This window comes from Cynoglossus semilaevis, chromosome 16, assembly GCF_000523025.1.
Source record: "Cynoglossus semilaevis isolate Cse_v1.0 chromosome 16, Cse_v1.0, whole genome shotgun sequence".
Taxonomy (NCBI): domain Eukaryota; kingdom Metazoa; phylum Chordata; class Actinopteri; order Pleuronectiformes; family Cynoglossidae; genus Cynoglossus; species Cynoglossus semilaevis.
In genome coordinates this window covers 16,788,716-16,814,974 of record NC_024322.1, presented here as the reverse complement: position 1 = coordinate 16,814,974, position 26,259 = coordinate 16,788,716, and the positions used below count along the sequence as shown (strand labels likewise).

At 44.1% G+C, this 26,259-nt stretch overlaps 2 protein-coding genes and 1 long non-coding RNA gene across 3 annotated transcripts in view; 1 reads left to right on the top strand and 2 right to left on the bottom strand.

Annotated features, from left to right (window-relative positions):
- The window catches only part of LOC112488307 (uncharacterized), a 33,072-nt gene that overhangs the window by 3,967 nt on the left and 2,846 nt on the right, over positions 1-26,259 (top strand). The window contains exons 3-4 of the long non-coding RNA XR_003052224.1: positions 424-682; positions 1,119-1,183. This is a non-coding gene — a long non-coding RNA (uncharacterized LOC112488307). The remainder of the gene's footprint in view (positions 1-423; positions 683-1,118; positions 1,184-26,259) is intronic.
- On the bottom strand, positions 187-26,198 carry obsl1b (obscurin like cytoskeletal adaptor 1b). The gene is made up of 23 exons (XM_008329039.3): positions 25,832-26,198; positions 25,647-25,722; positions 23,444-24,527; positions 21,301-21,570; positions 20,957-21,217; positions 20,533-20,844; positions 20,181-20,447; positions 19,794-20,069; positions 11,550-11,828; positions 8,101-8,373; positions 7,579-7,854; positions 7,227-7,502; positions 6,678-6,953; positions 6,315-6,590; positions 5,185-5,454; positions 4,635-4,901; positions 3,420-3,686; positions 2,625-2,737; positions 2,344-2,497; positions 2,097-2,258; positions 1,876-1,980; positions 1,518-1,784; positions 187-655 (listed from the first exon to the last, which is right to left on the bottom strand). The coding sequence occupies exons 3-23, from the start codon at positions 24,450-24,452 to the stop codon at positions 297-299; spliced, it is 6,015 nt and encodes a 2,004-aa protein (XP_008327261.1). The 5' UTR covers positions 24,453-24,527; positions 25,647-25,722; positions 25,832-26,198; the 3' UTR covers positions 187-296.
- Positions 12,056-13,579, bottom strand: LOC112488304 (obscurin-like protein 1). The gene is made up of 2 exons (XM_025063906.1): positions 13,253-13,579; positions 12,056-12,667 (listed from the first exon to the last, which is right to left on the bottom strand). Exons 1-2 carry the CDS (start codon positions 13,548-13,550, stop codon positions 12,264-12,266), a joined length of 702 nt encoding a protein of 233 aa, XP_024919674.1. The 5' UTR covers positions 13,551-13,579; the 3' UTR covers positions 12,056-12,263.

Genomic DNA, 26,259 nt, shown 5'->3' with positions numbered 1-26,259 from the left:
TATAATAGTTATCTAATTTAATGACAGTATATTACATACATTATTTCAAACAATTATGAAAATGATAAATTTTTTAAATAATAAAATAAATTGATAGATTTAATTTAATTTCTATTATATGTATTCACTATTAGTTGTAGCTCCTTAGACCGGTGGACCTATAAACTGTAGACTTATTCGCTCCTGCCATCTAGTGGTACATTTTGGAATTGAATGGTGGTTCATTCAAATAACATAGTACACATTTAGACTATTAAAAAATATCACTACACAATTTTGGTGTAGGAAAGTGTATGCTAAAAGTTTAGATTTGTTTTGGAGTTTGTTTCAAAGGAAATTAAATTAGAAATACAAACTGAAGACAAAAACAAAGCCACTTCTTCCTTCACCTGGAGCCCAGCTCTGCTCCTCGTCTTCCCACAGATGAACTCCACCTCTCCACTCATGTCTGTGGACGTCTGTCTCAGCGTTAGCCGGTGGACGGTGCCCATCTTCTCCAGCCGGACCCTGGAGCTGGCCTGCAGGAGTTCACCTTTCAGAGTCCACACCGGAGCTTTGACCACAGGGGCGGACAGCTCACATTCAAAGGTGGCGTCATCGGGGGCCAAGACCTCCACGTCTGTCAGCTCTCTGACCATCAGCACGGACTGTAAGGCTGGAACAGAAAGACAAACATCCGCAGGTAGATGTCAGTGTTTCACCACTAGTTTTAATTGTAACTATTGCGGACTTTTCACAATGTAATACAAAGTATTAATCAAAGTTATTAGATATTATTAATCATTATTGTTGTTTTTTGGTACTAGGCGTAAAAATGGCTAACTGTGACAAAAGCTAAAAAAAAAAAAAAAAAAAAGACTGTAATGTCTTCCCACACCCACTAGATGGCAGTGTTGAGTTATATATAAATAGGCTGTAATGTCTCCCTACACCCACTAGATGGCAGTGTTGAGTTACATATGATCGCAGTGCACGGGCAGGACAGTGGTCCAGGCTCTGAGGGCCGTAATGTGATTGTGCTTCTAAATATATGTGACTACATCCTCTGGTTATTATCTCACAGGAAGTCCCGGTAAAATGAAGGTTAAATGTCTGGTGTTTTTATTTATGTTTTGTAGAAGTCTGAGGAAGAGCCATCCATCTGATGAAGAGCAGCCTGGAGTTCAGCCAATAAAAAACTGTGGTGAGTACAGCGCCCTCATCTGGTCCCAGTTTAACTAGCCCAAATGTGTATTTTCACGGGAACTTTGAATATCGTTTTCTAAAAGTGTATTTTTTGGAGCCTGGGTTGCCATAAATTTCCATCGTCCATCTCAAACAGTGAACATGACTTAAAATCAATAACAACAATAATAATAATAATAACAAAGAAACTCCCACCATTTGTCCCCCACTGCTCAGCTGTTGCCATGGTTACATGAAGCCAAACATAGGTTAAAGGTCATCCTGCATTTTGTACAATAGAACATTTATTGTGCTGTTGATAAATACGCAAATGCTTCTCGTCGTGTACTCACCTTCCACGGTGAGCTTGGCTGAGCAGCTGTGCTCCCCCACCTGGACACTGTACGTGCCCTCGTCCTCCAGCACCACCTGCTGGATGATGAGTTTGCGGTAACAGCCTTCGCTGCTGATCTCGAAGCGCTCGGAGGGCAGAATGACGTTACTTCCTTTATACCAGCGGATGCTACAGCGGGAGTTGGAGACGGAGCAGTCCAGGATCACACGGGTCTTCTCTAGAACCGTCTTGTCCTGCAGAGGTTTCACGATACTGGCAGGGATCTCTGGAAGAAGATGGAGGAAAAAATGTTCTTTCCCATCGTACATTGCCAAGAAATACGTAGGGGACATATATAATATATATATTCTTTGTACCTTCCACGTACAAATAAGAGACAGATTCGATGTGTCTGGCGACAAATTTGATTTCTCCAGAGTCCTCTGGTCGAACGTTGCACATGAGCAGAAAATGTTTGGTCCCTGAAATCCAGGAGATGATGAACAAACAAAATATACCTTTCCACAATATTGGATCCTGTTGGAAATATATTTACTGCTGAGCAGAAACGTGCAGTCCTATGACTGGAAACACTGACCTTCCTGACGGATCTTGACGGTGCTGGTGGGTTGGATCCTCTCCCCGTTCTTGTACCACTCTCCTAGAACGTCGTCCACTGAGATCTCACAGACGAACACGGCGTTCTGGTCTTCCTGGATGTCCAGATCCTCCAGAGCCTGAAGGATCAGGAGCTCACGCTCTGCCGTAGCACAACGATAAAGATTTATCTGTTAACGCCACACCAGGACCCTTATCTTTAACCACGTTCAGATGTTTAACCTTACCGTAGACCTCCACTGTGCAGGAAGTAGCGACATCTCCAGCGTCACAGGTGAACTTGCCCGAGTGACCGACGTTACATTTGGTGATATGAAGAAATCGTTTCCGTCCCATGGCGTAAATGCGGACCTCTCTGCTGGGCTTCAGCTCCACTCCGTTCTGAGATGAGTAATCATTTGTAAAAAGTCAGTTCTTTCCGTGAAGGTTCTCAGAACTCCAGCATTGACTTTGATCAATTAAATCATCACAGATAGTTTGGATCAAGGTACAACAGTCCAGTACTGACCTGGGACCACTTGACATCAACGTTGTGTCGCGACAGCTCGCACTCCAGAGAGATCGATGCTCCTTCTGGAAATTTACGATCCTCCAGTTTTCTGAAAATAGTCACCGGGGGTTCTGGGAAAAAACAAACAAACAAACAAACAAACAGAAGGTACCTAGTTTACGCTATCTAATCTAGATCCAGTTTGATCAAATGTGTCTTTGGTAACCATAATCCTGGTTTCGTTATTCCCTGTGAGAGTCTGGATTAACAGAGGAACACAGAACCGTATCCTAAGACCCTACAGACGTTCTCTTCAACAAAAGTTCTCACCCGCGACTAAAACGAGTCCTGACTGGTGTAGGGACAATGAAAAACAATGACACAGTCGTCTCAGTGTTTCAGCCTCCAGGGGGCGACACCTTCAGGCTGACTTTGGATTATTTTACAGTAGGACTTCGGAGCAGATAAAAAGATAGCTAACACTTTTCTTGGAGTCATGCTAAGGTCATGCGTGGAACATGAGCCCAGATGAAGAGAACAGTAGCAGCACTGTTGCTGGTTCTATTATCGTGCCGCGGCGGCTGGTATTCAGTCTGGTCTGAGTGCAGCACTTAAGCTACGGCTCTAAGGTTACAGCAGAATTAGTAGCGTTCACAGTTGTCGGTGCAGCGCTGCAGTATGTGTGAGCAAAGAACGAAAATATGACTCTTAATTATTGGACGTGATCGTCATCGATGTGACGGACTTAGGGCTTGGGAATTCTGTTAATATTCCTGAGGATTATGGGTAAAACGACTGCAGTCAGTCACCCACCTTTCACCACCAGCCTGGCAGAGGTTTTCTCGTCCTCCGCAGAGAACGTAAAAGTACCGGTGTCGTCCACTGAAAGGTTGGAGACGGTCAGGCTGTGGGTTTGTCCTTTGGCGCTCATGCGGTAGTGACTGGACGGCTTGAGCTTGACTCCGTTCCTTAACCAGGTTCCTGGGACATTGGGGTGGGAGAGCTCCACTTCAAAGGAGGCCGTTTCTCTCTCTATGGTTTTGATGTCACTCAGACCCTTCGTGATGGTGACTCTTCGTGCTTTTGAAGAAAGAAAAAGAAAAAAAAAGTACCTGATGAGTAGGATTAAGATGAGAATCCCAGCTGTGTCTTAGTATAGTACATACTTAGTACAGTATATGTAAAGTAAATAATACTGCAGAGTTTGTTTGTTTTTTTATTGCACTTTAAATTTGTTCCTTGTGGGAAGTCGTCTGGTTCTTGTCACTTTTTACCCAGCAGTCATGGGTTAAATGTTCCGTCATAGAATGGACTCGGAGACTGTTTGGTTCACAGCAGCCTAGAGATCAACAATTTAAGCTGGCACACATTGACGGGGTGGGGGGAGGGATGTTTCAGTCATTTGAGTACGGGGGGCTTAATACAAAAGCCAGCTTTGAAACTGCCAACATTTTTCACTTATTCTAATGCAGATATGCGCTCCCTGTGGAAAAAAGGACTGTTTATTTTAGAGACCTGATGACAACAACCTCGGTTTTGAAGGCCAAGGTATAAATTTAGATGCAATAGGAGGAGATCCAAATTCATAGGAGGTGCCAGTGGCCGCCTGGTGTCCCGGCGTTCCCCTTCCCACCCACACCAGTGTTGAAAGAACAGCCTTTAATTCAGCCACTGGCCTCGGGCTGGTAGGATGAAAAAGAAAGAAAGAAACAAAAAAAACACCTCACAGGTTTCACTGCGTCGACCGTTGAACTTCGATCGATGTTTTCAATGTTTTCGTATTGTTTCATTTTATTTCTCAATAAGGTGAATCTGAATCTAAGGTCACCACAGACCCGGGTGTGAGTGTCAGCTCCAGCTCTAAAGCCGTCACCTGTTGGAGACCTTCTGGTCCAGTAACAAATGTCATCCTGACTCCCCCGTCACTCAAATTACTCCTACTCAGTTAATTGAGCGCTGCCGTCATAAGTACTAATGGAGGCCCAACAGCAGTAAACAAATAAGAACGGGCCTCAGGGGAACACTCACGTTCCACTGCCAGCTGGGCCTGCGTGCGGTCGTGAAGGGTTTCACAGCTGTAGGTCCCGCAGTCAGACATGGCCACGTCGTGTACGGTGAGGCTGTGTGTCCGGCCCTGGTGTTTCAGACTGTACTTGGTTCCGTCGTGGATCAGAACCCCCTGCCTCATCCACTGCACCTCCGTGGATTCCACACTCAGTTCCACCTGAAGCGTCACCTCGCTGTACTCGGCAGCAGTGACTGATTTCATTTTCTGGGTGAACAGCACCTGTTCCTCTGAGAGGTTCAGAAATTCAAAGCAGTACAATGTGGGTTTTTATTAGGGATGCCTGATATACTTCAAAGCAGTACAACGTGGGTTTTTATTAGGGATGCCTGATATTAGCATAATATGTATATATCTCTAAGAATTGTTATTAGTTTTTCCTCCGATAATAAATACCCGATAATGCAATGCAAGGTTTGGCAATGGTAATGACATACAGCTAAAAGCAGCTGCTATTAGGTTGTGATTAGAGACCATGGTTTTTAGGTGTTAATGGAAGGGACCAGGACTCACCTTGTACCTGAAGTTCAGCCTCAGACACCACGCCCTCCGCCTCTGCTGTCACTCGGCCGCTATCTGAGACCAGGCAGTTGTGGATGCAGAGCATGTGGCACAGGCCGTTACTTGAAATAACGGCTCGTTCATTCAGAGCCACCGGTCTGTCGTTCAGACGCCACAGCAGCCGAGCGTCCTCTGGAGAAACCACACATTTAAACACCGCGTCCTCTCCTTCCTGGACCGTGATGTTACGCAGCTCTGCAACAAACTCGACCACACGTGGAGCTGTAGGCAAATCAGCTGAGTTAGTCAGGATGATGTCGTTGATCTGTCATGTTAGTTTGGGGAGTCGTACGATTTGGACAAACCTTCTACGCGGACAGTGGCTGACGTCCTGTCGTCTGTGGATTCACAGGCGTACTCCCCGGCATCGCCTTCAGCCACCTGGTGAATCGTGAAGGTTCTTTCTCGACCCTGCGCCAGTATTGTATGTCGACGGGCTGCGGGGATCTCTTGACCGTTCTTTAGCCACTGCACGTCTCCTTTGGGTTTGTTGATCTCACAGCGGAGTGTGAGGCTGCCGCCCCTGAGGCAGACGGTGTTCTCCAGTGGTCTGAGGAATTTCACCTTCATTTCTGTTCGAATCAAGACAAGAGATAGTACTGAGATTGTCACCTGGCATATTAAAACAAATACATTTGATGCAACTGAATTCATTACCTTTGACTAAAAGACTGAAACTCATTCTGTCGGTGATTACGTCACAGACGTATTCTCCTGAATCGAACAGCTGCAGGGGGTTAATGGTGAGCTTGTGGGTTTTACCCTCACTGGAAATGTGGATGTTGTCCTGGTTCAAGCGGCGCTTCTCCCCTGAGCCACCGGACGTTTGCTCTTTCACTGCTAACTACGGCGCACAGCGTCACGCTCTCGTTTTCGTGGGCTGTGATCTTTTTGTTGTCGTTTTTGTTCATAAACTTGGCTGGAGGCTCTGCAGCAAAAAAAAAAACAAAACAGATCATTCAAGAGATTTGAAATCAAACTCCAGCTCCACCTGTGCAGTGTGTACAACCGCACCTTGAACTTCAACGATGGTTACCTGAAATAAAACTCCACCTCAGCCTGTGCAGTGTGTACAAACGCACCTTGAACTTCAACGATGGTTACCAGCTGGTCATCTCCGGCATTACAAATGTATTTTCCAGAGTCCGATGGTTGGAGTCCAGAGACAATGAGCTTCCTGACAACGTCACAGCTGAAGATTTTGATCCGAGGATTTGGTTTCAGTATATCTCTGTTCCATAACCACTGAACCGTGGCATTTGGCCGTGACACCTCGCACTCCAAAATAAGGTCGTCTCCTGCTGCCAGGATGTGGTGCTCTGGATTTCCCGAGTTTCCAATAATCTGTACTGGAGGCTCTGAGTGTGGAAGAGAGCGCTGGCTGTAGTTTTATTTTTATTTACAAGGGAAGCTGGATTAACATTGCAGTGGCTCAATATGATTACCTTTGACTGTGATATAGAAGACCATCTTATCATCCACTGCATTGCAAATGTACTCTCCCGAGTCCTGGAGCCCAGCATTTAGCACAACCAGAGAGCGGAAGACCCCTTGCTCCTCAATACAGTACCGCTCAGCGTCATCAATAACCTGATTGTCTTTGTACCAACTGACTGTAACACTGGGTCTTGAGAGCTCACACACAAGAATGATGTCATCTGACACTAAGAACTCCTTTTGTGTTTTTGCCTCAGTTTTCCCAAGGATTTTTACTGGCAACTCTGACATAAGAAACCAGAGAGATTGAAATAATTTACAGGTGAGAAATGAAAAACCTGTTTCTCTGAAATTAGGTACTATTGGTGGCACTTGAGCTACTTCTAGTGATACAGGGGGAATACTGGTTACACTGGTCTTAGCTGAACAGTGTAGGTCCGAGTTGTTGTACTTAAATGTCGGTCATACTGGTGGTACTTGAAGGGACAAATAATTTTGGAGGTGGTACTTGGTGCAGAACTACCGACTTTTAGAGATTTCACACTTGAACGACTTACCTTTTACTTTTACATGGAAATCCATCACATCGTCTTTGGCATCACAGATGTACTGGCCAGCGTCCCTCGCGGTCAGCGAGTGAATGGTCAACTGTCTCACTGCACCATCTTCAATGATGGTAACGTTTCTGGAATCTTCCACTTCTTCACCATTTTTCTTCCAGGTCACCTCGGCATTTGATCGTGAAACTTCACAGTCCAGCACCAGCCTCTCCCCAACCTCCTTCTCTACTCTGCTGGCCGTCTTTCTCGGGCGTAGGAAGCGAACAGGAGGCTCTGCGATTAACGATCTAGTGTCAGACATCGGCAAGTATCACAGCAACACTTTCAAAAGTACTTCGGTCGGAGTTACCTGCTATGTTCACGAAGAAAGTGACAGAATCGTCTGCCGTGTCACAAACATATTCTGCAGAATCCTTGACGGTGGTTTCAGGTATGATCAATCGTCTGTAGACACCGTCCACTTCTAGAATCAGGTTGTCGTTCTCCTCTACCTCAAGTCCATCGCGATACCAACGAACCACCGCATTGGGCCGTGAGATCTCACAGCTCAGTACCATCCTCTCAGAGGCTTGTTGGCAAAGTTCCATTTGTGACTGGCTCGGGGACACAATTCGTACTGGAGGTTCTGGAAGTGGATGTTCAGATTAGAAATGTAACTTTACTTCCTCCATAAATCAAGGTCTTTTAGGACCCAAAGAAACACTCTTACTTCCTCCATAAACCAAGGTCTTTTAGGACCCAAAGAAACACGGCTTCAGATAAAGAAGGGCTTCGTAACTTGCTCTTAATGACGCCAGACTCCAAATCCTGGCAACATTAAAAACATCAGTAAGATAAGAAAGTAACAACTCTTGAGTACCAGGATGTTTACCTGTGATACTGAGGTGAAAGAATATGGAGTCGTCATCTGTATCACACACATATTCCCCAGAATCCTCCACTCTACTCGACAGAATCCTGAGCCGTCGATAGGGGCCTTCAGCCTTGAGCTTGATGTTCTCGCTGTTCTGCAGCTTCTGGCCGTCTTTGTACCAGCAGACGACACCACTGGCCCGGGATAGTTCACAACTGAGGATAATTTCATCTGACACGTGACGGTCGAGGTGGACATCTTCCTTGGGGTAGATAATCTTCACAGCAGGCTCTTTGGACGGAGAGAAGAAGGTTTTAAGTTTTAAGATGATTAGATTATGTGTTTAGCATATTTAAGGAGACCGGTTGATGATGCGGTTGATCTCATCATTACCTCGAATGGTAACCTTGAAGAGTAAAACGTTGTCTCCTGCGCGGCAGGTGTACGTGCCATTGTCTGACAGTTTGGTCGAAACTACAGTCAAAGTCCTTTTGGTTCCCTCAGCATCCATTTTAACGTTGATGCTTGGTTGCATTTCCAATCCGTCCTTGTACCACTGGACAACACCGTCAGCTCTCGACACTTCGCACGACAGAACAAATTGTTCTTTTTCCACAACACTGGTGAAAAGGTCCTTTTCTGGGATATCGACAAATGTTAATGGCAGTGCTGCAAAAACAAGACAAAAAGAGTGTTAGCTGTTGTTTGACGGCAGCGTTGAAAGGCTCACACCCATGCGTTCAGTGGCTGTGAGGTCTGGGTGTTACAGCTCAGACATGCTGATCTCAGTCTAGTTGACAGCTCCTTGTGAATGGAATGAGCAAAAGACGTTAATGGAAGCAATGCAGTGATGAAAAGCAAATTCATTGGCTGGGAAAATGGCGAAAGCTCAAATTTAAGTACATGCTAATTTTCACAAATAATTTTTCTTCACATGAAGCATGAGTACGGAAAACGGCTAATGAAGTTTGCACATGGAGAAAGAGTTTAGATGAGATGATTGAAGAGGTTTTTGGACTCTTGAGAGAGAAAAGCTTAGCGTGTCACCTTTCACCTCCTCACAGATACCGCTGAAATCTGATTGGCCATTAGATTTACAGCTGTACATCTCCGAGTATGAAGATGTGGCTGACTTTGCAACCAGTGTCCTCTCACTGCAATCTGAATCAGTCTCTACTCCCAATTTTGCCAAGATATTTACTCCATCCTCATAGGAGCGAGTGTGGTGTGCCGCGTCTGGTGTTGGTGGTTTGTTCAGGCTGCCTGCTTCGACACACATGTTCTCCTCAGCCTCTGGAACAGCTGAGAATCACATTGACGCTACAGATATTTCACTTAAAATAAAACACCAAACAGTCATTGATCAAACCTGCTAAGCCATACCTTGCTGTTAGCCTCAGTTTAAACTGTTAAGTGTGACAGGGTTTGTGTCTACAGCAGTACAACAGTGGTGGTTGCTGGTCCGTGACACAGGGGGAGCTCATTTTAGTTTAAAACTAGAACCAAGAAACACAAAATTCTACGAAACTAAATGTTGAGAATGTTAAAGATTGTATTGCTGGTACGTACCATATGCATAAGTGAATGTCTCTATCTACAAGCTACAGGCAACAGTATTTTACAAAAGTCGGCGACTGCATATAGACTCTAGGGGGAGCCCATCTTCTGTGAAAGTGACTTTTTTGTCCCTACGACCATCTAGTCTGAGCAGTGAAAATGCTAACCAGTGCTGCCCTACTGAAGCTGAGCTTCAACAGGGTTTAATACGCTCCACTCGGCAGTGATAACGGTCTAGTCATGAAGTTCAGATTTGAACTCACTCTAGTCAGTTTAATATAAATACGACAGTAGATATTTGACCATTTCCTTCAAGATGAGATTCCCTTGTTGTCTTAGAGCAAATGCCACTGGTGTACAATGTTAGATAATCTGGTTAATAACATTTTTCAAATGACCTTTTAGATACTTTTCAACAGAATGCAGTCAAGTTAACAATTTGCAACTTTCTGAAATGTGCATTTAGTTGAGCGTTAGTTGTAAAAAACAGAAGATGTACAGTAATAATTTAAAATCACCAATTCAGTAGAGTAACACTTCTGCCTTTGAGTTTATACATTTGTATAAATGAAACAAAATCACAACACTGGCCTATTTTCACTAAAGTTAGATTCTGTCAAGTGTTTGAACCATATTTTAAAACTGTCTGAAACAGAATTCAAAGAGAAAATCATTTAGAATATTGTTTTGGTTTAAATCCTATGAAGACATTTTGTTCTGTTTTGGTTTTGTTAGCAAACCCAAATGAAAGAATGTCTTCACCTGCTGAATGCTAGCCAAGCAAGTACCATATTCACCATAGTAATCATTCAAGTACTGGCAGTAGCAGGGCACGCGGTCATGCAGTTTTTCTACACAAAACAGAGTGGAACTAGTGTCTGCCATGTTACTTGTCAGTCGAAGTTCATAATTATTAGTACGACTATTCACTGAAAATCAGGGAAGTTGTTCTAATGGTCAACTGTTGATTATTGAGAAGTTAGTTATTCTGACAAATCTCAAAATACTTAAATCACCTGCAACATCCACCTTAAATTCTATTTGGTCACCTGAGGCCTCACAGCTGTGTGCCCCAGAGGGTGTGAGCTCTGCTGCTTCACTGACAAAAGCGCTTAGCTTGGCTCTTTTTTCAATTTCATTCTGACTCTGGGCCAGTGGCTTTTCTCCGTCCTTTTGCCAATGGACGTGGTCACCAGGATGTGACCCGTCATAGCTCAGCCTCACTGGGGAGCCTTCCTCATCAAATGTGTTTGCTGTAATTTCTTGGGGCGCTGAGAATCCCACAGGAGGAGCTGAATTATAAGAGCAACGCAGGACAGCATCGTTAGGCTGCAGCTACGCTCGACATGTCGTGCTTTTGCACTGCAGGCAATTGAAATGGGAGTTTGATTTTTTTTTTTTTTAGGGCACAAAGGCTTAAATTTTGTGTTCTTCCACCTGAAAGGTCTTCAAATAATACAAGCCAATCACCTTCAACATCCACGTGGAATGTCACAGCATCATTGGCGAGACTGCAGGTGTAAAGGCCTGAATCTGAGACCTTGGCAGAGTGAATGATTAACTTCCTTAATCTGCCGTCTCTTTTCATATCGAGGCCTGTTCTGCAGAAAAGTTCCACCACGTCTTTGAACCATGAAACCTGTGCCGCGTCCTCTGAGACCTCACACTGGAGGATTATTGGTAAACCCACTCCAAACCTCTTGCATTGTTCCGACAGTGGGATTGGTAAAATCTGGGGCGATGGTCCTGAGAGAAGAAAATAGCATAGGTTGTGCATAAGAGTGGACAGCGGGCACTGCCCAGCCAATCAAATTCACGTTCTCGTGAACATTCAGAACCAGGTGCAGTGTTGGACAAGCTGGGTGTGGTGTGCTGGCAGTAAGAACAGAGTAAAAATACAAACAAATCACCTTTTACGTCCACTTTAAATGTGACCGCGTCGTCAGACGTCGAACATTCGTAGGTGCCACTGTGTTTGGTCTCAGCCGATTGGATGACTAGCCTCCTGGTGAGACCATCCGACTGTATTTCTAGATTGATTTGTGGCAGGAGTTCCACTCCATCCTTATACCAGTGCACGTGAGCGGAGGGTTCGTGAGTGAGCGTACAGCTGAGGACGATGGCGTCGCCCTGTCGGATGTTTTTCTTCCTGTCATTCTCTTGAAGCTCTGAGAACTTCACAGGTACCGCTACAAAGTCAAGATATTGTAAGAGTTTCTAGATAAGATTGTTTTTCCTAAGTGAATTAAATGAATGTGTATTCACTTAGAAAGAGACTCATAATTAAAACAACACATATAACAAAAACAAAGTTTCATCACATGAACATTAGACAATACATATGACTATCATGATACTTTATCATTTTGACATAACAAACACATATACACCAAAAAAACACTACATTTTGCATCTAAGGTTCATACAATTAAAATGCAATAAGACTAAATCAACTCACAATCTAGATTTTCTGGGGGGAGGGTGTGAGGATAGAATTTTTGTCTTCATTAAAGAAAAAGAACATTATTTACATGCAGACTAAGAAGCTGCTTTGTTACGCAGAATGTTTGGTAGTACGTTTGGACAAGTCAAAGAAAAGTCACGAAGAGGTTTCTATTTCTTACTTACATTTTTGAAAACTTTGTTAAGGTGATTAGAAAAAAGCTGACTGTTAACCCAACTGACTCAGCAGTTAGTCGCCAGCGCAAGGCAGCAAAAGCACAAGGAAGCGTCTGAGCATCGCTTTCTACTCTCACAGCAAACTCGGCGTCAGAAGAATGTAACTCACATCGTTGCTCATCGACGTGAGTCTGAGTGACAGACGGGACAACTAGAGTCCTCAGACTTTCCTCTGAAGGGAAGTCTACTTCACTCTGAGGGAGGAGCTGTGTCCCGCCCTCCACCCGACTGACTTGTTCAGTGGGCTCAGTGGGCTTAGACGTCTCACACTGTAGGGCAATAGGAGTGTCCACCATCACTGTCTCTTTGCGGTCACCCTCAGACACAGCTGAGCACTTCAGGGGTGGAGCTACGGAGTCAAATACGACAGAGAACTGGTCAGAAGTGGAACTGACTGGACAAAATGTTCTGCTTTGTTTTACTGTTGTGTAATTTTTGAAAACAAATAGTCGTTAGGATAAAAACAAAAGTTTAGTCGAAGCAAGTTTATTCACAAAACTTTTTCTAGTGCTGTTTTTCGTACAACTGGTGTAGTTTACTTATATGAAGACGTATATTATACACCCCCCAGCTGCCTCGAATCGACCTGTTGTTTGTTACTTTGATATGTGATCGCTGTAGGGACCAAAAGATTCAAAAATACGCCCTGGAATATACACAGTATTTGTGTCAACGTTCTTAGAGAACACAGGTTGAGATGTCGAATGTCATATTTCTTGGGTGGTAAATACGTCATGAGACATGTACGGAGAAGCTAATGTTTAGTTTGGACTCTCTGGACTCGCATGGTTTACGTTGTTATAAGCATGTTATCGTTACAAAGACAAGATTGTTATTAAGCATGTTATCGTTACAAAGACAAGATGTTGTGTCTATTCCAGGTCATTCTATTTGAAATCTCTTTGTGGAAAAAGTGAAGAGTTCTTTTTGTCACCTTTAACGTCCACATGAAACTGCGCTGCATCATCTGTTGTCTGGCAGCTGTAAATCCCTGCATCTGAAGACATGGCTGACTGCACGGCCAGCGTCCTGACTGAACCCTCTGCCACCATTTCTCGGCCGGCAGACTCGAGTAGTTCAATTCCATCCTTGTACCAAGTTACTCGAGCATTAGGATCTGATATCTCACAGCGCAGTGCTATGGGTTCACCAGGTTCAACAGACTTGTTCCTCTCAGCCTCACCCACAGTTGTAATTGTCACCGGCAGAGCTGGGGAAGTTTGAGGTAACATCGAGAAAACATTGCATCACTATGACTGACTAAAAATGATGCGTGTAAACAATAGAGGAGCATTGATCACATTTATATTAGTCATGCCAAAAGTCTAAAGTTAAAGAAGTCACTGTTGATATAAACCTATATTTTGTTATTAGTGATATATCCAGAGGTATCTTGAGTTAAACAACAGATACCCAGACATTCAAGTTAGGATTTTAAGTTTTTCCATTTTTTTTTAATTCCCACCATAATACCAAGGCTCAATGTTCTACTAGTTTTAGTTTGAACAGTATCTAATTTATAAAAGAGAAACCACGAATCCCCAAGATATCAAGAAATGTAAAGAAAAATATAAAATCTCTTCATTTTACACAATGTCAACATTGTGCCCATCCATGTTGTCTTATAATGCTAACCATTAAAATCACCTTCAACAGCCACCTTATTTGCAGTGAAACTGTCGATCCAGTGACTGTGACATGTCGTCGATAGATACATCTCTTCTGATTGGGCGGTCGAGCCTTGCTTGGCATGTTGGGGCTCTGCAGACTCAGATGACCTCTGCCCAGAGCCGTCTGATTGGTCTTCCTTGCGATCCATTGTTAGGGGCTCTTTTTGTTTGGTTGGAACCTGCGTCGATGCAAACATCTCCTCTGAACGATCAGATACCTGATGCAGGTCCTCCAGTCTGACAACCTGGTCCTCCAGTCTGACACAACTCATCTTTTCAGAAACACATGTGTCCGGTAATAAAGGAGATGTGGTCTCAGGGGCAGCGTCACACATCTCTGACCAATCAGATAAGGTCTGAAGGGCTCGCTTCGACTCTCTGGATTGGTCGTTTGATGCCAGTGAGGGTCGGCTTAACTCGTCTGGCTGAGATGCTGGAGTCCGAAGGGCGGAGAAGAACTCTGGAGGAACAGTTTCAGTTTGAAAGTAATTTACAACGTTCTTTGACACAACAGTTGGCATCTGCACAAAATTAGCGAGCTCCTCTGTCGTTACTACTTGATGATTAAAGGATAAACACGGCTCATTTGATTGGACAGTCAAACTACGTGAGGATTTTAAATGTTCCTCTAATTGGACTGTTGTTGTATGAATAATGTTTCTTTCTGTTTGATAAGGTTCAGTACTTGGACATGGACAGAACTCTTCTTGGACAGCTACGGTATGTGAGTGCTCATCTGATTGGGTAGTAGCGTGTACGGTAGACAAAGGTTCTATTGTTGGGACCGTGGGAGACGTACCGAGGACTTCTGATTGGACTGAGGCCTTATGTATGAAGGTAGAGGGTTCTTCTGACAGGACGTTTGGATCATGGAAAGACACGAGAGACTCATTCTGTTGGACACATGCAAAGTGTTCCCCTGATTTAACTGCGGTGACATTGGAGGATACAAAGCAATCCTCCGATTGGGCAGCTGCATCATGTGAGGATGCAAAGGTGTCCTCCGACTGGACAGTTACAGAATGTGAGAACGCAAAAGGACCCTTGGATTGGACAACTGCAACATGTGAGAATACAGAGGTCTCTTCTGATTGGACAGCTGCAACGTGTGAAGATACAGAGGTCTCTTCTGATTGGACAGCATGCGGGGATGCAAAAGCCTCTTCGGATTCGATAATCTCAACATTCCCTGGTGTAAAATGCTCCTTTGATTTGACGATTTCAGCGTTTTGTGTTTGGACAGTTTTAACATGTACAGATGAAAAGGGCTTCTCTGATTGGGTGTGAGACAGATTTAACGAGGAAGATGAGTCTAACTGAACAAAGGTGACGCGTGAAGAAGCTTTTGGTTCCTCTGTTGAAAAATTCGTAGAGGTACAAAAGTTTTCTGACGGGACTGCTGTAACATGAGGGGATGTGTACGACTCCGTTGATTGGGCAGGGTCAGTGGGGGAGGCTGTGTGTTGCTCACTTGTTTTTAAAGTAGAAGTATTTGAGAGAGTAAAGCGCTTTTTAGATCCAAGAAAGTCTGCCTGGTGTACAGGAGTGTACAGTTCATCTGATTTGGTTATTGAAAAAATCGGACATGGGTGAGTGTCACTTTCTGGAGACTCGGGGGGTGAAATCTGTACAAGACTTTCTACCCCGGACTGGACTGTTGACATGTGGGTCGACCTAAGCTGCACCTTAGATTCAGTAGCTGCAGTTTTTAGACAATCACCAAACTTATCGTCCAAAATGTCGCCCGGCTGCAGGCCTGGCTCAGACTCCTCTGGTGGACCTTCAGCATGCTGTGTAGTGTTCATTAAATCCTCACCTTGTGATTCTTTAAACTGTGGAATGTGATGTTGTGTTTCGGATTGGACTATAGTTGGCTTTGCAGAGCTACAGTAATCTGGAGATTCTCTGTTTATTGTTTCATTGTCAGTGAAATCCTCCGGCTCTTCAGTTTGGATTAGGTTGGTCGGTGATTGCGAAGATGGACTACGCCTGTAAAGGTCTTCATAAGTCTTAGAATCTCTTGTCCTGCTACTGAAGATGCCAGAATTGCATCTTGAAGGCATGCACGTCACTTCATAACGATAGGCCTCTTGGCTGGATTTCTTCTCTTGGTTGGACGAGAGCCTTGGCGACGTAGCTATAAGCATTGTGATGTACACAGAGAAAGGTTTTCAGTGGTTGATGTCTCAAAATGTCTTCTCATAACAGAATTGCATCAGTGTGAGTTAGAATGGAGTTATGTGGTAATCCATTGCAAAGACAAACAAGAAGGTTGACCAGGTTTGGTCTGACACTGAGCTCCTACAAGTGTTGCCCCCATATCATCTGACTCCTTAGATCGTTTACCATCAATCTGTGACCCCAACACCTTAAAATCCTAAAGTGAATTAATGTCCTTCTTTCTGCTAAGACTGGGTTGTCATTGCAACGGGCAAAGTTTCAGAGAAGGAATGTGAAAGTGATTTGGTGATGGATCAGATATGAGATGGACTTAAAGAGTTACGAGGCGACTGTTTCAAGCAAAGATGGCTGTTAAAATGAAGAGTAAACCGACAAACACAACATTTATATTAGTGTGAGGACTGTGCTACAACACACCCTTATATTTCATTATGAGCCGAACTGCAGGACATGACATGAAACTATGGTTGAGAAATCAGTTTGCTAATGGGAGAAAATAAAATACTGCAGATGCCTGAAATGATTGGACTAATAATAAATTCACCACTGCTGTTAGTGGCATTTATGAGCTGGGTTAAAATGGATGACTGATGATGAAATATATTAAATCACCTTTGACATCCACAGTGTATTGGGCAGATGCTTCAGCTATCACAGCATTCTCATCACCATAGTGACACTGCTCTGCTGTTTGGACAAAGCCAAAGAAAACACAATAAGCTTGGTGACAGCTTCACGTATGCAGCAGAAATGACATGAGTGCTGAAATATTGCGGAAACCACCTTTCACGTCCATAACTGCCTGACTGTCAGCCCAAATTTCACTCCTTTCACCAGACAAGTCAGGTGACTGTTGGGCCAAGAACTCGCTGCTGCTGCTGCTGCTGTTGCTGCTGCTTTGTGATTCACTGCCAAGTTCCTTCTTTGGGTAGATCTGCGTTCCATCTTTGTACCAACAGGCTTTTGCAATTGGATCTGAAATCTCAAACTGCCGAACAATTGGGCCGTACTCGTCGTCAGACCTGGTCTTCTCAACATCAGCACCAAGCAATTGTGCTGCAGGTGGCACTACAATTAATCGGGGGCATAATTTCAGTCTGTGTTAGACTAAATAGTACAACAGCGACTTAAAAAAGATTTAGTCACATTTAGCAGTTTTGTGTAAGAGCAGCAGTAAGTAAAAAAGAATAGCATCTACATTAGGAATTTGTGATAACTAGCAAAAAAAAACAAAACAATCACCTTGATCACTTTGTTCTATCAATTCAGCAACATCATCCGCTGTTGCACAGTAGTATGCTCCAGTATTTGAAAGATGGGTCGGTTCAACTACAAGGTCGTTCTCGAGGTCACCCACGTCATAATCAAACTCTCTAATAGAATCGTGTTCATTATCCCTCTGCCATGACATCGGGTCAACAGCGTCTAAGGTTTCACGTGATGGTTCGGTAGCACAGGTTGTCTCAAGTAACTGCGTCTCTGCAGCTTCTTGTGTCGGTGTGGGTGACGGAGTCAACGGCAATGGCAACGTCGGAGCTAAAGATGATGATTCATATCATGAGACAGTGTTTATTTGGATTGGTTACTGGAAGAAACTGATACTTGTTTCCCAAACGGAAACAAATCAGTTTTGTTTCACACTGAAAAGTTCACATTTTTACCACTTCTGTATAGTTGTTAGCAGATTATTTCTTCCAAACAAATTTGTCACACGGTAACACAAAAAACAGACACACATATATTTATATATATGGTTAAATAATATGGTAGTATGTAGTCTCCTGGACTTTGTAGTATTTGAATTAGTGTCACCTTTAATATCCACAGGGAAGTGGACGGTATCATCAGGGGTTTCACAGCTGTAAAACCCTGAATGCAAGAGCTCAGCAGATGGTATAACAAGTCTTCTCAATGTGCCCACACTTTGCATATCCCAACCATTCTGTGGGAAGAGCCTTACACCGTCTTTGTACCAGTGCACGGGTAAAGTGGTGTCCGCAACGTCACATTCCAGCTCCAGAGGTTTGCCCTCTTCGAGTGACTTGCTTCTCTCAACGTCAAAGATAGTAGAGTACGTCACTGGTAAAGCTAGCATTGAGAATTCAGGACAGCTAAATAAAATCAAGTCTGTGGAAATGGATACCTTACAGAAGTGTTACTGCAGATCAGAAGATGAAAGCGTTTGGGAGACTTTCACTTCAGGGAGAGCCACAGCAGTTACCAAGCAATGTTCAGGACTAGTATAATCACCTGGTGTGTTAACAGTTCTTTCAGCTTATGTGCATGGAGCGGTCTTTCAAACCACACACAGAGTAGAAGCGGGGGATTATTAGTGGCATTTACAAAGAGGGAGTGAGGTTACGTCATGAAAGCAGAAGATAAAGAGTGTAGAGTCACCTTTAATCTCCACGTGAAACTCCACGGAATCATCCTGTGTGGTGCATCTGTACACGCCAGAGTGACACGGCTCTGCAGACTGAACCACTAATGTCCTGGTGTTGCCCTCTGAGTGCAACTCTATTGTGGCGTTTGAAACAAGCTGCATTTCTTCTTTGCACCAGGAAACGTGGGCCTCTGGATCTGACACCACGCACCGTAGCACTAGGGGGCACCCCGCTACAATGGACTGGCTCCTCATCTCTTCAGTAATTGCGGAGAACTTCACAGGTGGAGCTACAGACATGTTTAGAGCCGATGTCAAACCTCAGTTGAACCTCACACCAGCCACATGTATATTATTCATCATAAACAGTACTTTGTACCCAAGTATACTAACGTTTACATGTGCAGTTTAATGGAGGCAGCAAAGAACGTACAAGTTAGTATCTGTGCAGGAGAGGAGGGGATTAAAATCTCACATTACATAAAGCGAAATCACCTTGGATGTTCACACTGAATGTGATGCTGTCACCCTTGGTCTTGCAGCAGTATGAGCCAGAGTGGAAAAACTCTGCTGATTGCACAACGAGTTGTCTTTTCAAGCCATCACTGAGAATATCTACTCCATTCTGTGGATGGAGCTTTGAACCATCTTTGTACCAGTGCACCTGGGCAATGGAGTCTGAGAGCTCACATTGTAAAAGAATTGTGCAGCCTGTGTAGATGGTAATGTTCCTCGCAGCATCTGGCAGTGCTGAGAACCTCACAGGTGGAGCTATGGATATTTGTATAGTTCAATCAGTAGTAAAAGGGTGAACACGTATTTATGAGGGCGAGTCAAGAAGGAACTGAGACTGGTTCAGACTGGTCCAGTGTTGAGCTTTGTGACCTTTGATTTGACCAGATTGTTAATGAACCCTTAAAAAAATGAAGCATTCGCAAATGGAAGCAAACATCACATTTTTAACCAGACTTAAAATTTAAGAACACATTTGACATTTGATCATTTGAAAGAGATTGCGACCTGGTGTCAAAGGTCATCCTCCAGAATTCTACAGCAAAGGACTTATCTTCAGTTCAGTAAAACTGTCTTCTTCTGTCAGTTCTTTTTGACTTACCCTCATAAATAATTCAAACTTTTAAACAGGGAACAATTGTTCATAATAAAATGCAGTGTGGAACATAAATAACTCTGGTTAGTCGGGGTCAAACACAACAGTATCATAATAAGGTTAATCCACTTACCTTCTACTTCCACGTTGAACCTGATGACATCATCAATGGCGTCACAGCAGTATACTCCCGAGTGTGACATCTCTGACGACTGGATAACAATCCTCCTCATGGTGCCCTCCGACTGGATATGAAGGCCTTCCACTGTGTGCAGTTCAACCCCATTCTTGTACCAGTGCACTGGTGCAGCTGGGTCAGACAGCTCACAGTAGAGCACGATGGGGTTTCCGATTTCTACAAACTTGTTCCGATCCATCTCAGACATTGGGGAAAATTTGACAAGAGGTGCTGCAAACAGGAAAATGAAAATCCAAAACCGTTGCCTTACCAAATTGCATCTCCAATGAGAAAGTCCATTTTCAGATGTTGGAGCAAACCCTTTGAGTGACTCACACTTACCTTGAATGTACATTGCCGCAGAATCACGGATTCCATAAGCAATGAATGTGATTTCAGCCCCGTTGTCTTTGTCACGTACACCTCGAATGCGAAGAGACTGGTGCGTGCGAGAGCGACGCATGGAAAAACGTTCGTCCTCCTGAAGTTGAGTACCGTTCAAGAACCATGTTCCAATAACAGAAGCAGAGAGTTCAATTGAGAAGACGGCATCTTGTCCCTCGGGCACCAGGGCATCCTGTAAGGGGGCTTGGATTCTGGCCACTGGAACTGAAAAAAGAGACACAGCAGAACTCAGGTTGCAGTGACGTTCACTGTTTAAAAATATTTTCTTCTTCATTTGAACTACAGTTACCCAAGTGGACTGCTTTGGGGAACTCCACATTGTTGCTTTTTCCGTATTTGTTCACGCTGCAAATTCGAAATCGATAATCAGCTTCACATGGCACGCTATCACCTAGGATTTCCACAGAAGTCGCGGTGTCGGTGGTCAGGCACTGCAGCCATTCCTGTGAACCGGTGCCCATTTCCTGTCGTTCGAGCACATATCCTGAAGGAGGATTTTTCCGGGTGTCCTGAGGAGGAACCCATGATAAAAGTGCAGCGTTTGCACGTTCTGTGTTGATCTGCACGGCAACTGGACAGCTGGGTGGACAATGTCTGGCAGCTGAAACCAAAAAACCAAAACCAGCATGAAGTATAAAACAGTAAATGTTGATCACTGCCAAAAGCAACCATCAATCATGACGTCCTGGAATCAGGCTGATGTGATTTCCTACCTTTCACTCGTAACTGAGAGGAAGTCTTGGATCTGCCGACGAGGAAAGTCACAACACCAGCATCTTGGGGCATGGTATTCACAAAAACCAGAATGTGAGTTCGACCAAAAGACTTAATAATGGTCTGATGGGTTTCCCTCAGTTCCATTCCTTCTTTGTACCAGTGAACGTCCATCTCTTCTTTTTCCACTTCAACACAGAACGCAGCGTTTTCACCCTCCAAGACATCGACCTTTCTCGGAAGCTTCCGCAATATCGTACCTGCCAACAGACAGCAACATAATCAACCTGAGCTACAATTAGTTCTTCAACACTTCTGGTAAAAATTTAGGCTTCTTCGTTACCTTTTACCGCCACCTCCGCGATGCTCCTCCCACCATCAGGCATTTCACAGAGATAAATCCCATCGTCATCAACCCCGATGTCACGGATCGTTAATCGCCTTTTTGTTCCCCACTCCTCCATTCCATATTTGGCCCCTGGCTGCAACCGCCTGTCTTCCAAATACCACGTGATGGGAACTGAGTCTTCTGGAACTTCACACTCGAGAACGGCCAAATCTCGTTCCCATACCTCGAGATCGATAAGAGGTTGTTTAAACCGCACAGGTGGCTCTGGGGTCAAGAAGAAGGGCAGGACACGGTTCAGCCAATAGAACAGCCGACTCGGCAGAACAACTAAACAAACAGTCACATGTGTGTTGCTTTGAAGTGTGTTATTGTCAGTTCACAGATGAACTCAACGCAGCCCCCGGTGTCGAAGCTGTGAACTGGAATATTCCACATTCGGCAGGTGATTCAGAGAGAAATCATGGGACAAGAAACGTATTCAGTGGAGGAATGGGAAGGTCATTAACACATCGAGGCGTTAGACAGGAAATAAACTGTTTGTAACTGACACCGTCAGACAGTTGGACACAGGAGGACGTCATCTATATATAGTTTTTATGTGCAAAGGTTTCTAATGTTCCTATTGTTTTGTTTTGACAGCTTTAATTAAACACAAAAACACATTTGAATTCACTGCATATTAACCCTCATCAATCCGGCACATCTAATTTAAGACAGAACCCAACAGAGTTTCACTTCGTATAGAGTTGCTATAAAATATAGTACTTGATTTGGATGCTTAAATAACACATGGGAGACACTGCCCTCCCCCCCCACCCTCTTAGATCACATGGACTGGTGTGATGAGTGGCTGCAGAACGGTGACTCCCCCAGGGAGCCCCTCACGGCAAGGTTTCTAATGTTCCTATTGTTTTGTTTTGACAGCTTTAATTAAACACAAAAACACATTTTAATTCACTGCATATTAACCCTCATCAATCCGGCACATCTAATTTAAGACAGAACCCAACAGAGTTTCACTTCGTATAGAGTTGCTATAAAATATAGTACTTGATTTGGATGCTTAAATAACACATGGGAGACACTGCCCTCCCCCCCCACCCTCTTAGATCACATGGACTGGTGTGATGAGTGGCTGCAGACGTGTCACTCCTGAAGGAATCCACTCAGGCCGAAGAGCGCCGCCAGTTTACATTTCTCCAGGGTTCAATTTCACATCACTTATACATTTCATTTACCTTCACAGTCAGAGTCGACCTGAGATTGAGTTTCTCCAAACGCAGCACATGTTCAGTCGGACCGACTGATGCAACGGCCGCAAATTCAAACGTTGACTAAAACAAACCCAGATTCACTTGTAATGATTTCACACCTCGGTCCAGCTTTCAGAAAATCTTAGTCTTACATCATGTTTACGTCAAAGAAATAGAAATTTGATCCTTTACTCAGTAAAAAAAGAAAAAAAAGAAAAACCCAGGCTGAATTTAGACTTAATCCTATTTAATCCCATCCCCTCCTGCTGCCCTCTCCTGGCTAACATTTAGCATTCTCACGTGATCTATACTCACTACAGCAGAACATTGACATATTGTTTTGACATGTTGGACTACAATGACAATAAAGACTCAGAATAGAATTGAAAACACAACACGACTCTAGAAGCAGGTTGTTGTTCGTAGTAATTTAACAGTACGCTGTCATTTTAACGTGATGAAATATTTTTATCTCACAAGACTTTTTTTAACGTTTAATCAGTCTACAGTCCTGAACAATCCATCTGAGTGTTGTGTCAGTCAGACTGTCAATCGTAGACTGACTGACTGTCAAGATCAAGATGCTCTGACGTAAGCTGGGGCCGCTGACCAGAGGTTGAAACCTCAACAAACATATGCTGGGAATCGATGATGGGATTCAAAGACCTCATTGATTCAGTGAAATGAAATGCTGGGATGGGATTTAAAGACCTCATTGATTCAGTGAAATGAAAACTTTTTCCCCACATTGTGTGTAAATAACTGTATATCCTGTGTACGATGTTTGTTTTTTTTCTATAATCAAACTCTTTGTCACACAGTGTCTGGACATGTAGTAAAATCCATCCAGATACAGTACAGTTTGGTCAGTGTGGGTCACTTACCCTTCACAGAGAGGTGGACGGCGCTGAGGGTTTGTCCCGCCGTATTAGATGCAGCGCAGACATAGACGCCGTTGTCCTTCTGTTTGCAGTACAGGACTTTGAGTGTGAAGTATCCTTCTCTGTCCTCGTACAACAGGTAACGTCTCCCCGACAAAATCAACCTGCCGTCTTTCCTCCAAATGATTTCTGGTTTGGGTTTACCAGTCACGAAGCAACGGAATTTGGCGTGTTTGCCTTCTGTCACCGCAAACATTTTCACCTTTGTGGACTTGGTAATGTTGTCGTCCTTATGTCTGTTGGACACGTGTCTCCTCTGTTTCCCCTGGTGTCCTTTCCAGTGGCCGTTTGTGAAGCCGTTACGATTCCCCTCGTCCTCGTGTCCCGGTCCCGCGTCGACCAGCAGCACGGCTCCTGCCAGGTCTTGCCCGAACTCGTTCCTGGCCTTGCAGGTGTAGACGCCGCCATCAGGTGCACGCGTCTTAAAGATCTTGAGCTGGAACCACCCCCCGTCCTGGCAGCCCACGCTGAAGTGAGTGCTTTCAAATATTTCGTTGAGTTTTTTGCCGTCCTTCTCCCAGACGACCTCCGGTCTGGGGTTTCCCCACAGTTTACAAGAGAAGACGGCGTCCTCCCCACGACCCACGCGGGTGGACAGGGGTTTGATGAGAAACCGTGGCATGTTTTCTTCTCGTAGCTCCAGCTCCTGGGCCTCGCCTTCCACATTCAGAGTGGCCGCCGCGTAGGTTTCCCCGATGCAGTTCTTTGCCTTACAGATGTACTGTCCGCTGTCATCCACAGTCACAGCGGTGATGATCAGGTTGTAAACGTTCCCGTCCTCAAACACCCTGTATCGTCCCTGCGGGTCAATCTTTTCATTACTTCGTTCCCAGATAACGGCGGGCCGCGGATCGCCGCCGATCTGACATTTCAGGACGGCGTCGGTTCCGCTCTGCGCCACTACGGGTCTTGGGTAGGCCAAGAAACGTGGCGCGCCACCAAACACGTCCATCGTTGGCGTTGTGTCTTCACACGTCCACGTGTCACTTCAGGGGCTAAGAGGCTCCGACTTCTTTACTGCAAATTTCTACAAGAGAAACGAGTACATCCTTATACTGCAATACCACGAGTATTATCAGCTTAATGTAAACAGTACTGTGTAAAGGTGTCACAGTGACATCATCAACTAAACACTAAAGTTGAACCCCTTATTTATATATAAAACAAGTCTAAATATTAGGCTATTAGTTAGAGGTAACAGTGTAACACTATGTATATATATACGCGTCCTGGCCACCGTGAGGAGCAGGACGCACCAGAAGTTTCCTGAAAAAATACAGCCAGGATTTATTTATATATAAAACAAGTCTAAATATTAGGCTATTAGTTAGAGGTAACAGTGTAACACTATGTATATATATACGTAAATATATACGTAAATATATCTGCGAAGATATTTAATTACTTCCCTCTTCAACAACTAATGAACGCTGTGATTATTAGCACTAATTGAATCAGATCCGTCTTCCGTGCTTCGCTGTGATTGGTCAGACTGAGCTGTTGCAACAGCAGCCACAACACATCAGCAGTTCAGCTGGTGCTGTATTTCAATGGGAAAGTGTTTAATATAGCATGTCCTAAATAAAGATCTGTGAGGGGGGGCGGGGGGTGTGTGTGTGTGTCGGGTATCACAAAGACAGCCCTAAAGCTGCACGCTCACACAAACACTGGCGCAAATCACGGTCTGCCCCCCGCCCCCCAGTTTTACCCCCCCATCATTCCTATGTTGACACCACTGATAAATAATTCTCTCCTTTGACGTCAGTCAGACGTTTGTTCAAAATCACTTTTTAGAAAATGTTTCTCAACTTTTTTTACTGTAAAAAAAAACTTGCAAATTCAAATATATGTATTTTTTATATTAGTCAGTTTTTGTTTGAAACAATTTCAGATAGAAATATACATTTTTTGATTTTATAAAAATTTAAATCATGTATAAAATATTTACTCCCTCATAAATCTACTTCCCTAAAGTATTTACTGAACAGAATACTACAATACCCGACACATTTATAACCTACCTGTAAAAGTTAAATCTATTTTGTAATAATTTAATTTAAACTGATCCTGACCAATCACAAATGATTATTAAATATAAAAGTTAAATTTAAAACAAAGAAAGTTTTCCGAGAACGTTGACTGTCACCTGGAAACCTGTTCATCTCCAGCTGTTTACTGAGCCCTGATTGGTGGATGTGTTGAGAGACTGTCGAACGTTCCCTCTGGAGGTTTAAAGAGAAGAGATTAACCTTTGTGTTTACCCGTCTGATTTAATTGGAATGACCTCTGACCCCTCGTGAAGCTGTGCCGCGCACCCCTCATATGACCTACCCCGCTTCAGTCGCCAGGAACGACCGTCAACATACATTCCGTACTGGCAACTCTGGCTTCAAGTTGAGAAGCGACAGACGGCGGCGTCTCTCGAGCTAACGTCCCAGAGCTGCCTTCACATGGGGGCGCGCTCCTTCCTCCCCGGCTCTGCTCCGCGTAAAAAAAAATCCTGTCAGCAGCAAAATGTGAAGTTGTGTGTCCACGTCCACGCCGGCTTCCTGTTGATGCGGTCGCTCCTCGCACGCAGTGTTGTTCAGGCCTGAGACGCCCAGTGTGTCATTGTTCGGAGAATACCGTTACATGCTTTTGCAGCTGCTGCCGTCCCCTAAAAATACTGGTTGCGTTGATGACAGCAGTGAATATAAGTCAGGCACTTCCATTCACTTGCCAGAGGGGGGCTAAAGATAGTTCAGGTGGGCAGAGCAGGG